General features: G+C 42.8%; 1 protein-coding gene across 18 annotated transcripts in view; it reads left to right on the top strand.

Annotated features, from left to right (window-relative positions):
* Positions 1-2,349: 2,349 nt before the first annotated feature.
* LOC309859815 (ERO1-like protein beta) overlaps positions 2,350-12,747 on the top strand; it is a 195,455-nt gene continuing 185,057 nt past the window's right edge. For 5 of the 18 annotated variants that reach the window (XM_082720934.1, XM_082720935.1, XM_082720929.1 and 2 more), the window contains exon 1: positions 2,352-3,207. In XM_082720934.1, coding sequence (XP_082577060.1) covers positions 3,199-3,207 — 9 coding nt within the window. In that variant the 5' untranslated portion in view covers positions 2,352-3,198. Of the gene's footprint in view, positions 3,208-9,012; positions 9,183-10,520; positions 11,071-12,747 lie in introns of those variants that run through there. The other 13 variants (XM_082720928.1, XM_082720923.1, XM_082720933.1 and 10 more) reach the window with 6 other exon arrangements.

Here is a 12,747-nt window from a genome sequence, read left to right as displayed (position 1 = left end):
TTGGGGGGCGGCAGAGGGAGAGGGAGAGAGAACCCCAAGCAGACTCCGTGCTGAGCACAGAGTGTAATTGGAGGCTCCATTCCAGGACCCTGAGATCATGACCTGAGCTGAAATCAAGAGTCAGATGCTTAACTGAGCCACCCAGGTATCCCTGTTGATTTTATTATATAGCAATATAGTGAATCCTTGGGATCATGGAAGAAAGAAGAGGCATAAATTACCCATTTCATTCTTGGGGGACTAGAAGAGTCCCAAGGATGTCATATAATGTGGTGGGTCATCCTGCTTCTGTGGGGGACTGTGGATAGTCACAAACAATGAGAATCCCACTGGGATTCCAACCCTAAGAGGAATCACGTAAAAGGCACTTATAGTGCCTTGAGGAGTATATGCTATGTGCCTTTTTTTTTTTTCAGAGAAGAGCATGAAGTTTTATGTAAGATTCTAAATGCAAGATGCACATCCTGCTCAAGTAGGAGAAGATCCTTAAAGTCAGTATCTATGAGAGATCGTCAGAAGTTCCTAAACAGGAGAAAGAAAATAACACAAAATGGAAGCCAGCAAGTATGTGATTCTGTTAAGGCCAAATGGAATCCAAATATGAATCAAGATGTTGGCCAGTGAGAGAAGTTAAGGCACAGGAGGTAGGGAGCCTACACAATAGAAACAAGGCTCTAGGGCTGGAGGGAATGGGGAAGACGAGACATAGGGCAGCAGTCTGGGGGCAAGCGTGAATGTGAGCCTCGGAAAACAAGCAGTAGCACCGAGCAAGGACGAGGCGAATGGCTGGACTCAATATACATATGAGACTGAACTTGGGAAAAAAACAACTGGATCTGGAAAAAAATGAAAATGAAACTTAAAAAAATGAAACTAAACTTTTTCCCCCTAACTTTTTTTTTTAAACCAGAACAAAAAATTCCCAGGATTTTTTAAATAACATAATCCCACAAAGTATGTGTTAGCAATAAAATCGAATGTGGTGCAGAGATGAGGAATCCTGAAAAAAAAAAAAAACGCATTGGATTGTTCAAGAGAAAAGCTTTAGCAGAATGGGGAGAGATCATATTTATGTAAGAGACAAAAGGAAATGGGAGGATAGAAAATAGAGGTTTGGCAAAGAAAAGAGGGAGCGTGAAAAAGTAGCTGGAAGAGTCCAACAAAAATTCCAAGCTGCTGGGGCACCTGGGTGGCTCAGTGTATTGGGCCGCTGCCTTCGGCTCAGGTCATGATCTCAGGGTCCTGGGATCGAGTCCCGCATCGGGCTCTCTGCTCAGCAGGGAGCCTGCTTTCTCCTCTCTCTCTCTCTACCTGCCTCTCCGACTACTTGTGATTTCTCTCTGTCAAATAAATAAATAAAAATCTTTAGAAAAAAAAAATCCAAGCTGCTGAAGAGGAAGTGGACTGACGTGGCTCAGAAGGGCCCTGCACCTGGTTGAATGCTCTGTTGTCCCTGGTTGAAATTCTTACCATCTTTTAAACCAGGACCCTGAATTTTCATTTTGCACAGGCCCCTCAAATAATGAAAGTGCTCAGAAAGGTGTAACACATTATGTATTGTCTGATCAATGTCCCCCAAAACTATGTACGCCCTAATTCCCCAAAACTGTGAGTTTGTTACCCTATATGGCAAAAAGGACTTTGCAGATGTGAGTAAGAACTTTGGGGTTTGGTGCCCACCTACCCAATAAACAAACTCTGTCTCCTGAAAACTAAAAAAAAAAAAAAAAAAAAAAAATTGAGGTGGGTAGATTATCCTGGATTATCTGAGTGTACCCTGTGTAATCACAGGGGTCTTTATGAGCGGGAGGCAGTAGAGTCAGGGTCAGCAAGAGAAAGAATGTAACAATGGAAGCCTAGGGAGTGAAGATGTGACAGTGTGGTGTACAGTTATGAGCTGTAAGGAAAGCAGGTGGCTTCTAAAAGCTGGGAAAAGCAAGGAAACATAGTGTCCCCTAAAGCCTTTAGAGGTGGAGCCCTGCTGATCTAATTCAGACTTCTGATTTGCAAAACTCTAAGGTGATAAATGTCTTGTTTACACCACTAAATGTGTGGTCCTTACCGAAGTACTGCATACGTGTGAGCCAGTGTATTGCTAGTTCTCTAGAAATCAAGACTATTAAGAAAAGGAATAGCAGCTGTCCTTGAACTTCTTTTGTGCTGGCTCCATCCTAAGCCCTTTAGGTAGGTCTAATGCAATCCTAAAACAGGGTTTGGGTCGGTCATTATTCAAGGACGAACAGACTGAGGCTGCTGAGGTTAAGGAACATCCTTCCCTCTGAAGCCCCTTGAGAAACTGGGATGTATGGGAGGCCGGGGCGGAGCCAGGCCGCAGCCCTCCCAGGTCTTTCGAGTGCTCATCTGCAGCGGACTGAGGAGGGGCGGCGTCCACGCCTGCAGGCCGTGAAGTCGAAGAGGAACCGGGTCGCCTCGCCAAGTGTGGGGTGTTTGGCGGGGCCCCACAGGGCGCCGGAGGCTGCGGCCGCTGCAGGAGACGTAGAGCGCGCCCCGGCTCGCACTCGAAGGCCCCGCGGGCCGCGTCCCGAAGTCCACCGGCTGTGCGGCGTCGGGGACCGGCCACCCAGGCCTGACCCCGGCCGGGATTCCGGGAGCCACCACCGGGGAGGGGAGGCAGCGCGGAGGCCCGAGGAAGGGAGCGGAGCCCCGCCCGCAGCGCCTCCTGTTTTGGAGGCTCTCGTGGTTCTGCCCCATTGGCCGCTGTGGGGGAAGCTGAGTTGCCCCCGCCGCCGCCGCCGCTCCCGGGCCTCCCCCGCCTCTGGCCCTGGCCCCCAGCAGGAGTCGGGCCTGCGGCGGCTCAAGGACCACAACTCCCTCAAGGCCCTGCGCTCGGAGTGGGCGTGGCTGGGGCGAAGGGGAAGCCCGGGGCGGGGCAGCCTGGGAGATGAAGTAGGGGCGCCCGGCTCTCCCGCCTCACTTGCACCTGCCCGGAGCAGGGGAGGGCGTCCCCCGCATCCGCAAAGTGCGGACCTCTGACCCTGGAGTCTCACAGCCGCTGGGAGCCGTCCCCTTGGGTCGTCGCTCGGACCGCCCGCCGTTCCCGGCCCCGAGGGGCCCAGCAGGTCGCGAGCGGGCCGCGGTGGGGGTGCGGGCAAGGCCAGGCTGGACCCGCAGGGGCTTTGGAGACCACGCGGGCTGGGGGCGGTGACCCGAACCGCCGCGTCCCGGGAGGCCTGCGAGATGCGCGCGGTGAGTGCGGGACGGCGACTCTCTTGGAGGCGGTGGCAGGATGAGGGCGGCGGTGATGGTTCCCTGAGGCGTTTTCGCTTTTACTTCTGGTGTGTGGGGCGGCGGGGCGTGTGCGGGAGCCCGGGCGGGAGTGGGGACGCCGTCCGCTCGTTCTCGGGGGAGCTCTCGCCAACTGAGCCGGTCCGCTGGGTCCGGGGGACCCGAGGGGAAAGCTCGCGGACACGGCGGGTCGGTGACGGGTGACGTGGGGAGAGTGGGCCGGCCCGGGGGGCGCCCGGTGACACCTGCATGACAGAGTGCGCTGGAGGTCCAGGGTGTGGAAAGCCAGAGCCTTTGCCCTGAGAGCCCCATTCGCTGCTTTCCTGCAGCAGCAGGTGTGGCTGTGCCCGGTTGCCCCTGCTGCGAGGCGGTGGAGCTGCTGGGAGGGCAGGTGTCTCGGTGGCTTGAGGGCGAGCGGAGATGCCCATTTGAAGCGGTTGGTGCTCCAGGCTGAGGATGGCTGAAGCCTTGCGTGCAACCGTGTAATCATGCTTTTCTGACTTTGTTCACACACTTTCCTCCTGGCGTTATGGTGTGTGCACTAAATCCCAGAAAGCACGAACATCATATTTGTGTGGGGATTTTTTTTTTTAAGATTATTTATTTATTTATTTATTTGACAGAGAGAAATCACAAGTAGATGGAGAGGCAGGCAGAGAGACAGAGGGAAGCAGGCTCCCTGCTGAGCAGAGAGCCGGATGGGGGACTCAATCCCAGGACCCTGAGATCATGACCTGAGCTGAAGGCAGCGGCTTAACCCACTGAGCCACCCAGGCGCCCTGTGTGGGGATTTTTTAAATGAATGATTTGGTAAAAATCTAAGGGGCAGACTTCCGAGTTCGTTATTGGTGAGCGTCTTAAAAATGCAGATTCTCTGGCCCCCTTGCCACCTGTGCTGATTTAGTGGCTCAGGATGGGACCCAGCGATCAGCAAGTTTAAACAGGCCTTGTCTGTAAGTAACTGCAATGCAGTTATCCTCTGAACTACTTTGTGAGCCCCGCTTAGGAAACACTGAACTAATGGAAATCTGGAAATCTTCTAAAAAGTAAATTTTCCAAATTGTCTTTAGCAAAATTTCTTCTAGCGGTGATAGTTTTGGGGTATACATTTAGATATTTTTCTTAAAGGAGACTTTCCTCATTTTTTTCTTTTTAAAGCCTATGTGAATTGTATACTTTGTCATCAATCTGGAAACTTCACTTTAGGTTTTTGTCATCTACTAATTACATGTGTTACTGTTTTATAATTGCACGTTTACTTTTATTATATCCAAATGAATACATATCATTTTATCATGTCCAAATAAATACATATAGTTCAAAAATTAAAGATTTGTGCATATTCAAAGGAACATTTTGTGAAACAGTCCTCAAAAGTGGATACATTTGGTTTTTGTTTCCAGTGGTATTTTCTAATACAGTATTGGAGCGTATTATAGATAGTATTTAATCTCCAACGTGTTTCAGTATATATTATCTCATTTTATTGCATCTGTCTCCTAGAAGTGGGGCTGGTTTACTGGTAAAAGCAAATATTCATTTCCTCTGGAAGAATTTATTTTCAACCCAGGCCATAACGAATTCTTGAAGATACAGTGTCAAGGAGAATAAGCAGCTAATAGGCAAAATCACCAAACACTAGGCACCATGAATAAGGTATTAGAAATATAGACTATGGAAAAAAGACCTGTGATTTCTAGAGCTGAAATTAGAAACTCAATGGGTGAATTAGCTAGCTGATTATGTCCAGCAGAAGAAAGGATTACTGAATCATGCTACCATTTTATGTCTTTTTCTACTTAATCCTCCAACACTTCTCCTTTTCTTATCTTCGAATTCTACTAACAAAATTGGAGTAATCCATGTAATCCATATGTGTTTACCTATTAGTTTTTGAATCCACAGGTCATGACTTCCAATGGATTATCATAGATGAACTGTAAACTTTTTTTTTTCTTTGAACTGTGAACTCTTATCAAAGGTCAATCCCTGCCTCATCTGCATTAGATCCCATTCCCTCTTTCAAGCACATGGCTCAACAACTCTTCCATTTCTCTCCTGGATCATTAGTTTTTTCTTCTCTGATGGACTGTTACTGGCATTCTAAAACATGGTTGTTATTCTAGTTTACAGTTCCCTCTTAACCTGCCCAACTCTCCTGGCTCTGCTCCATTTTTCTGTTCTCTATCAAAAAAACTCATCAAAGAAATTATCCTTACTCCTTCCATGCTGGTTCTCTCTTCAACCTACTCCAGCTCCTCGGAAACTGCTCTTGGCAAAGTCTGTAGTGTCTTTCTTGTTAAAGCCAATAGTGAGTTTTTAAACCTTAGCTCTACCTATAGACAGCAGTTTTTTCCCCATGGTTCATTACTTACTCTCCTTGAAATACATCTTTTCTCTGGGCTTCCAGGATGCTGTCCCTTTCTGATTTTGTCTTGTCTTTCTGGCTAGTCTTTCTGGTATCTTTTGCTTGTTTCTCCTCTTTGGGCCCCACCCATGACCCCTAGGATGGGGATAGGGGTGCTAGAGATGGAGCACTATAAAATCTCTTAAAACAATATTGATGCATTTCCAGGTGGGCGAATAGACCCTTGCTGGGAGGGTGCATTGGAGGCAGAGAAGGTCTGTACTTGCACCTCCTAATACCTTTGCCCTATGCCCCTATCTATTCTATTTGGTACTTCCTGAGTTGTATCCTTTACAGTACACATAAGCATTTCCTTGGTCCTGTGAGCCATTGCAAATTACTGAACCAGAGAAGAAAGTCATGGGAACCCCGGTGTATAGCTGGTCAGTCAGAAGTACAGGTGGCTTGGAACTTGGGGCTGATATCTAAGGTGGGGACAGTCTATGTGCCTGAGCCCTTAATTCCATGAGGTCTGCTCTGACTCCAGGTGGCATCAAAACTGATTTGGGCACTCACTTGGTGTTGGAGAGTTGGAGACTTGGTTGGTGTGAGAAAACACCGGGTTCCAGTAAAGCCAAAGTCTTATAATGGTCTCCTATCGGGGCATTTATAGTTTGTGTTCCCAATGCCTGGACTACTTTTCCCACTCTCCCAAATTGTGTGACTTGTTCCTTTTCCCTCTTCAAGCATTGCCAAAATTTGACTGAGACCTTTTGTACTCTCCTTTTCAAAATAGTAGCAACTCAGTCCTGTAATTCCTATTCCCTGGCTTCCCTATTACTTTATTACCATTTGACCGACTCTGTATGTGGCTCATCCCCCCCCCCCACCCCTTTCCTATGAGCGTGTAAGCTCATCAAGAGCAGAGATTTTTGTCTGTTCTTTCTTTCTTTCTTTCTTTCTTTCTTTCTTTCTTTCTTTCTTTCTTTCTTTCTTTCTTTCTTCTCTTTTTGAACTCCCAGCAGGTAGAACAACAGTGCAGGGCTTATGTGAGGTAGATTCTCAAATATTTTGAATGAATGAATGAATGAATGAATGAATAAAAAATAAAAGCATGAATTATTCAGAAGGAAGCTCAGAGAGATAATGGGTTAGTAAATTTTAAAGAGAGCTTAAGAGATACAGTCTAATATAATATGTCAGGTTGGAGTTCCAGAAGAATGTACCAGAATAGGGAAAAATTATTGATTCCTGCATGTTAACATGAAAAAGGCAACCTAGTAGAAAAATGAAAAACAAGTATTTCACACAAGAAATACACATGTCTTATGGAACATAAAACATTATACTTCATCAGTACAAAAATCAGATACTCTTTCCTGCTTACTATATTGGAAAAAAAATTTAAAATATCAAATAATTGTGGTGCCTGGGTGGCTCAGTTGGTTAAGCAGCTGCCTTAAGCTCAGGTCTTGATCCTGTGGTCCTGGGATCAAGCCCCACATCAGGTTCCCTGCTCAGCAGAGAGCCTACTTCTCCCTATCCCTCTGCCTGCCACCCTATCTTCTTGTGCTCTCTATCTCTGTCAAATAATAAATAAAATCTTTTTTTTGAAGATTTTATTTATTTTACAGAGATCACAAGTAGGCAGAGAGGCAGAGAGAGAGGGGATGGGGAAGCAGTCTCCCTGCTGAGCAGAGACCCGGAGGGCTGTGGGGCTCAGATCCCAGGACCCTGAGATCATGACCTGAGCCAAAGGCAGAGGCTTATCCCACTGAGCCACCCAGGTGCCCCAAATAAAATCTTTTTTAAAGAATATCAAATAATGGCAAATATATGATTTAGCAGTAACTTCTATCTGCTGTTGGTAGGATTGTGAAGTGGTATACCTATTTTGGAAATGAGCTATAGTAATTTCACTTGTAAGCATATAAGCTGGAGAAACTCTTATAAATATATAGAGGGAGATAAAGAAAAAGGTGTTTGTGTAGCATTGTTCTTTAACTTAATCTGGGAACAACCTAAATATGGATTGCATTAGTTTCCTGTTACTGCTTTAACAAACTACCACAAATTTAGTCGCTTAAAATAATACAAATTTATGATCATGTAATGCTGTAGGCCAGAAGTCTGAAAATGGGTCTTACAGGGATAAAATAAAGGTATCAACAAAGCTGCATTTCTCCTGGAGGCTCTAGGGGAGAATCATCATTCCTTCCCTTTTCCAGGCTTTTAGAGGCTGCTGTGTTCCTGGCCTGTGTCCTTTTCCATTGTCTTAAAAGCCAGTAATGTAGCACCTTCCAGTCTGACTCTGACACTGTCTTCCTCTTACAAGGATCTTATTATTGAATTTGCTTAAATAATCCAGTATTAACTACCATCTCAAGATCTTAATCACATATGCAGAGTCACTTTTGCCACGTACTGTAACATATTCACTGGCTTCTGGAATTATGGCATGGATATCTTGGGGGCCATTATTCATTCTGCCGAACTTACAGGTCAACAATAGAATAAATACATTGTGATATTTTCATATAATACAACATTTACAACAGGGAAAATGAATGACCATAAAACTCATTATGGTGGGTAGCTGGCAAAATATTAGCAAAAGAAACATGTCATTAATATTAAAGTTCAAAAACAAAAAGAATCATCTGTATTGTTTAAGGATATATCATGAAATTGCAAGGAAAGGTAATTAACAAAAATAGGTTATTCTACCTCCAGGGGGAGGGAGATGGCTATAATTAGAAAGGGACTTAAAAGATAATAGCCATATTCTATTTCTATTTTTTTAAGATTATTTATTTTAGAAAGAGAAGGGGTGGAGGGTGGAGAGAGCTGGAGAAGCAGCTTCCCTGCTGAGCAGGGAGCCTGCAGGGACAGCCTGAGGCTTCATCCCAGTACCCTGAGATCATGACCTGAGCTGAAACCAAGAGTCAGATGCTCAGCCAAGAGGCACCCAGGCACCTCTCTATTTCTGATTTTAAAAATTTGGTGATATGCAGCCTTTTGTCTTAGTATTTAAGAGTTAGAAATAAGTACGTGATAATTTTGTATACCTTACCCCAGCCTCTACCACAATAAAAATATTTTTAAAAAATATTGTGGTTTACTAAAAAGGAACAATTTAAGAAATATTTGTAAGAAAGAGCAGTCACTGGATAAAATATTTTTAAAACCTAGAACGTTGTCAGTTGGTATTTCTACTCCCCCCCCACTCTCCACAATTACTTAGAATTTGAAGTTTTACAAATAGTAAGCTAGAGAAATGGAATAAAATTTAATAGTTAGTGACAAGATCTTAGTAACTAGGATAGTAAAGCATCTGGAATTCTAGAGCCAATATTATTGTGAATGATCCTTTACTCTTTAAAGATAATATACCTCTGACTCTTTGTGTTGTAGGGAGTTTGGGGACACATTTGCATTCCTAGAGGGAAAACATGAGGAAGAAACAACTGGGAATTTCTGGTTTCCATTTTCTGATCACCTGTGCATAGATTCCTCCTATGGATCATACAAGTGATCTTTAACCACCTGGGCACCCCCCCCCCCCCTTATTATAAAAATTTTAATCGAGGTAAGTTCAGGTTCCATGCAGTTGTAAGAAATAATACAAAGAAATGCCACCTACACTGTATCTAGTTTAACCCACTGGTACCATTTGGCAAACATACAGTGCACTATTATCACCAGGACATTGACACTGACACACCCACTGATCTTACTCAGATCCCTCCTAGTCTCCCTTGCATCTGTACATTTTCTGTCCACTTTTACGTGTGCACCACCATAGTCAAGATGCCGAACGATTTCATCACCACAAGGATCCTTCCTCTTGCCCTTTTAAAAATGATTTAATTTTTTTTAGAGAGGGATTGGAGAGGGGCAGAGGAGGGAGAGAGAGAATCTCAAGCAGACTGCCCACTGAGAATGTGCCCATTACGAGTCTCAGTCTCATGACCCTGAGATTGTGACCTGAGCTGAAACCAAGAGTCAAAAGCACAACTGACTGAGCCACTCAGGCACCTCTCTTCTTGCCCTTTTATAACCACTCTCCCTCCTTTCTACCCTTCTCCATGACTCCAGTTCCTCTCCCTACTCCAGTCCTTAAGCCCTGGTAACCAACAAACTTTTCTCCATTTGAAAAATGTTGTAGGGGTGCCTTGGTGGCTCAGTGGGTTAAGCCTCTGCCTTCGGCTCAGGTCATGATCTCAGGGTCCTGGTATCGGGCTCTCTGCTCAGCAAGGAGCCTGCTTCCTCCTCTCTCTCTTTCTCTCTGCCTCTCTGCCTACTTGTTATCTCTGTCAAATAAATAAAATCTTAAAAAAAATGTTGTATAAATGAAATCACATAATAAGTAACTTTTTGAGGTTGGCTTTTTTTCACTCAACCTGATTCCCTGAAGATTCATCTGATATGTGGATGTCCGTGAGTCCCATTTTTAAATTTAGCTGAAGAATGTTTTATGGAAATTTTGGATTCTGAACTCATTTTGTAAATATCATTTTCGGTTCAGTTAATGTATATTTTGAGTATTAGATAAAGAATGTATTTTTAAGTGTGAATATTTGGGACTAAGTCTCATTTTTATTTTGGAAAAATTATTTTAACTATGCTAAGCCTTAATTTTCTTATGTGTGAAATGAGGATAATAATAACTATTTCATAGAATATTTAAAGAATAAATGAGATAACATGTAATGTTCTTAGCACTGTGCCTATCACATAAGTGCTCAATAAATGGCAGTAGAAAAATAAGATGGGGTTGCTACAGCAGTATTATTATAGTCTGTGACTTTTAGGTTAGTCTTGGAAGAAATGCTTTAGCATTCCTGCTACATTTGGATTTTATGTATGTTTGGGGAAGGGAGGAACATTCAATATTTTTCTCTAGCCACTAATGCTTAGTTCTTCAGAATAGGTATATCTATTTAATCCTTCTGTTGTTCTTCACCTAATTGGCCATATAAAAAGTAAATGATTGTTTTAATGTTATGTATCTTTTTTTAAAGGATTTTATTTGAGAGAGGAAAGGAATGAATGGGTGAGTGGCAGAGGATGAGGGAAAAACAGGTTCCCTATTGAGCAGGGCTCTTGATCCCAGGACCTTGGGATCTCTACCAGAGCTGAAGGTAGAGGCTTAACCAGCTTAAAACAACTTAATCGACTTAACCAACTGAGCCACCAAGGCACCCCTTTAATGTTACGTATCTTAACAAAGACTAGTTACCTCAAATGAATAAAATACCTTTTTATACAATAGTACAGAATTGCTAAGGTTGAAATATCTATAATTTACATATTTTAAATTTTATATGTATATATTCCCCACCCCCAGGTAACCGGAGTCCTGGATGATTGCCTGTGCGACATAGATAGCATCGATAACTTTAACACCTTCAAAATCTTCCTCAAAATAATAAAAAATAAAATTGCAAGAGTGAGACTACTTCCCTTATTACAAGGTAGAGTTATAATTTTTTATTCCTTTAGGAGCAAAATTTTTATATAGCTCTCTACAGATGTGACTTTTATGACCCTTTTGAAAACCCATTTTGACTTCTCAGAATGCTCTGTGTTTTTTTTTTTTTTTTTAAATTACTGGAATATATTAAGTATGTAGTAAAACCTGATTGTCTTTTTGAACACTGAGAACCTGAACCCTCTTCCTGTGTTTGGGAAATCCCTGATCTTTCAGTTTTGGGACAGAGACTACTTCCACAGAAGCTGAAAGTGCCACAGACTTACTTATCTGTCAGCTTTCACTGTAATTGAGGCTCCGCCATCTAGACACCTCCCAGGCTCTGTGTTGTGCTGCTGGGCCCTGTCCTGTGTTAGTGCTTTTCTCAGTGTAAGTACCACAGCAGCACATGATTCCTGGGGAGCTCACTGGAAGGGCTGCTGAACCAGGCTGAGGGCACAAGCAGAACAGCCTTCGTAGTAATACTGAGGAACTGATTCTTAAATTGAGCGCTCTGCTCTAGACCTTTACAGAATAACCAATGCTAGTTTAAAGGTAGCAACAATAAGCAATATTCAAAAGCAGTATTTTAAATCGAAGAACAGTATTTGAAAAGCTGCTGTTATGCTTTGTTTTGCTCTTGCTCTCAGTATTCGATAGGCTTTATAATTTCTTTGATACTCATTTTTAGTTTATTTTAAAAATTGAGCATTATTTTTTTTATCCTGATTCTATATAGCTATCTTAGTCTTTAAATATTTCTGAGGATAAAAAAAGAAATTAGAGTAGGAACTAATAGCCATTATTTTTATGTCACCACCAAAATTTTGGCACCATTAGTCATTGCCCTTTTTTATTTTTTTTTTGAAGGTGACAAAAAATCTTATTATGTCGTGTGCCTAGCAAGAAATGCAATAGCCATTTCCCTTGTTTTTGCAACACTCTATATCAAATTTCTGGAAGAAATTCCTCCCTAATTTCTGGAAAAACACTTACACAGGTTTCTAATTGACCAAAAGAGGGAAAGACACTTTGGTTAACAATCCTATTTTACATAAATATAAGGGGGAGTGATTGTTTCTCAATGGAAGGAGGAAAAATGGAAGTTGGATAGGCAAACATAACAGTGTTCTAAGAAAACATTCTAATCAATGTGATGAAATTATTCCATTGTAATGGAAATATCCACTTACTTCCCAAGGGAGGGGAATTCAGTGATCTAGTTAATGCATTTGTCTCCAAGTCAAGGATATTCTGATGATGATTATTCCTTTCTCTAGTTCTGCCAACCTAAAAATTAAACAAAAAGGACATTTAACCACCGTCAGTATACTTTTCATACTCTAGTGGCAGAAAAAGAAAGCAAAGAGAATAGGTTAATTTTAAACATATGCAAACATACTTATGATTGAGCAAGGATATCTAGGTGGAAGCCAGTCTACCCCTGTCAACTGCTCAGTTGGCTGCTGAGTTGGTATTTACAGTTTTTTATACTACCTATTCCATTTCTTTATTCACCAAATATTTATTGAATAACTACTTAGCAGTAGGCGTTCTTTTTTTTTTTTTAAGGTTTTATTTATTTATTTGAGAGAGTGACAGTGAGAGAGAACATGAGAGGTGAGAAGGTCAGAGGGAGAAGCAGACTCCCCATGGAGCTGGGAGCCTGATGCAGGACTCG

This window comes from Mustela nivalis, assembly GCF_964662115.1.
Source record: "Mustela nivalis genome assembly, chromosome: 2".
Lineage (NCBI taxonomy): Eukaryota > Metazoa > Chordata > Mammalia > Carnivora > Mustelidae > Mustela > Mustela nivalis.
Note: the sequence above shows the minus strand (reverse complement) of the source record. Positions and strands in the feature narration are given on the sequence as shown.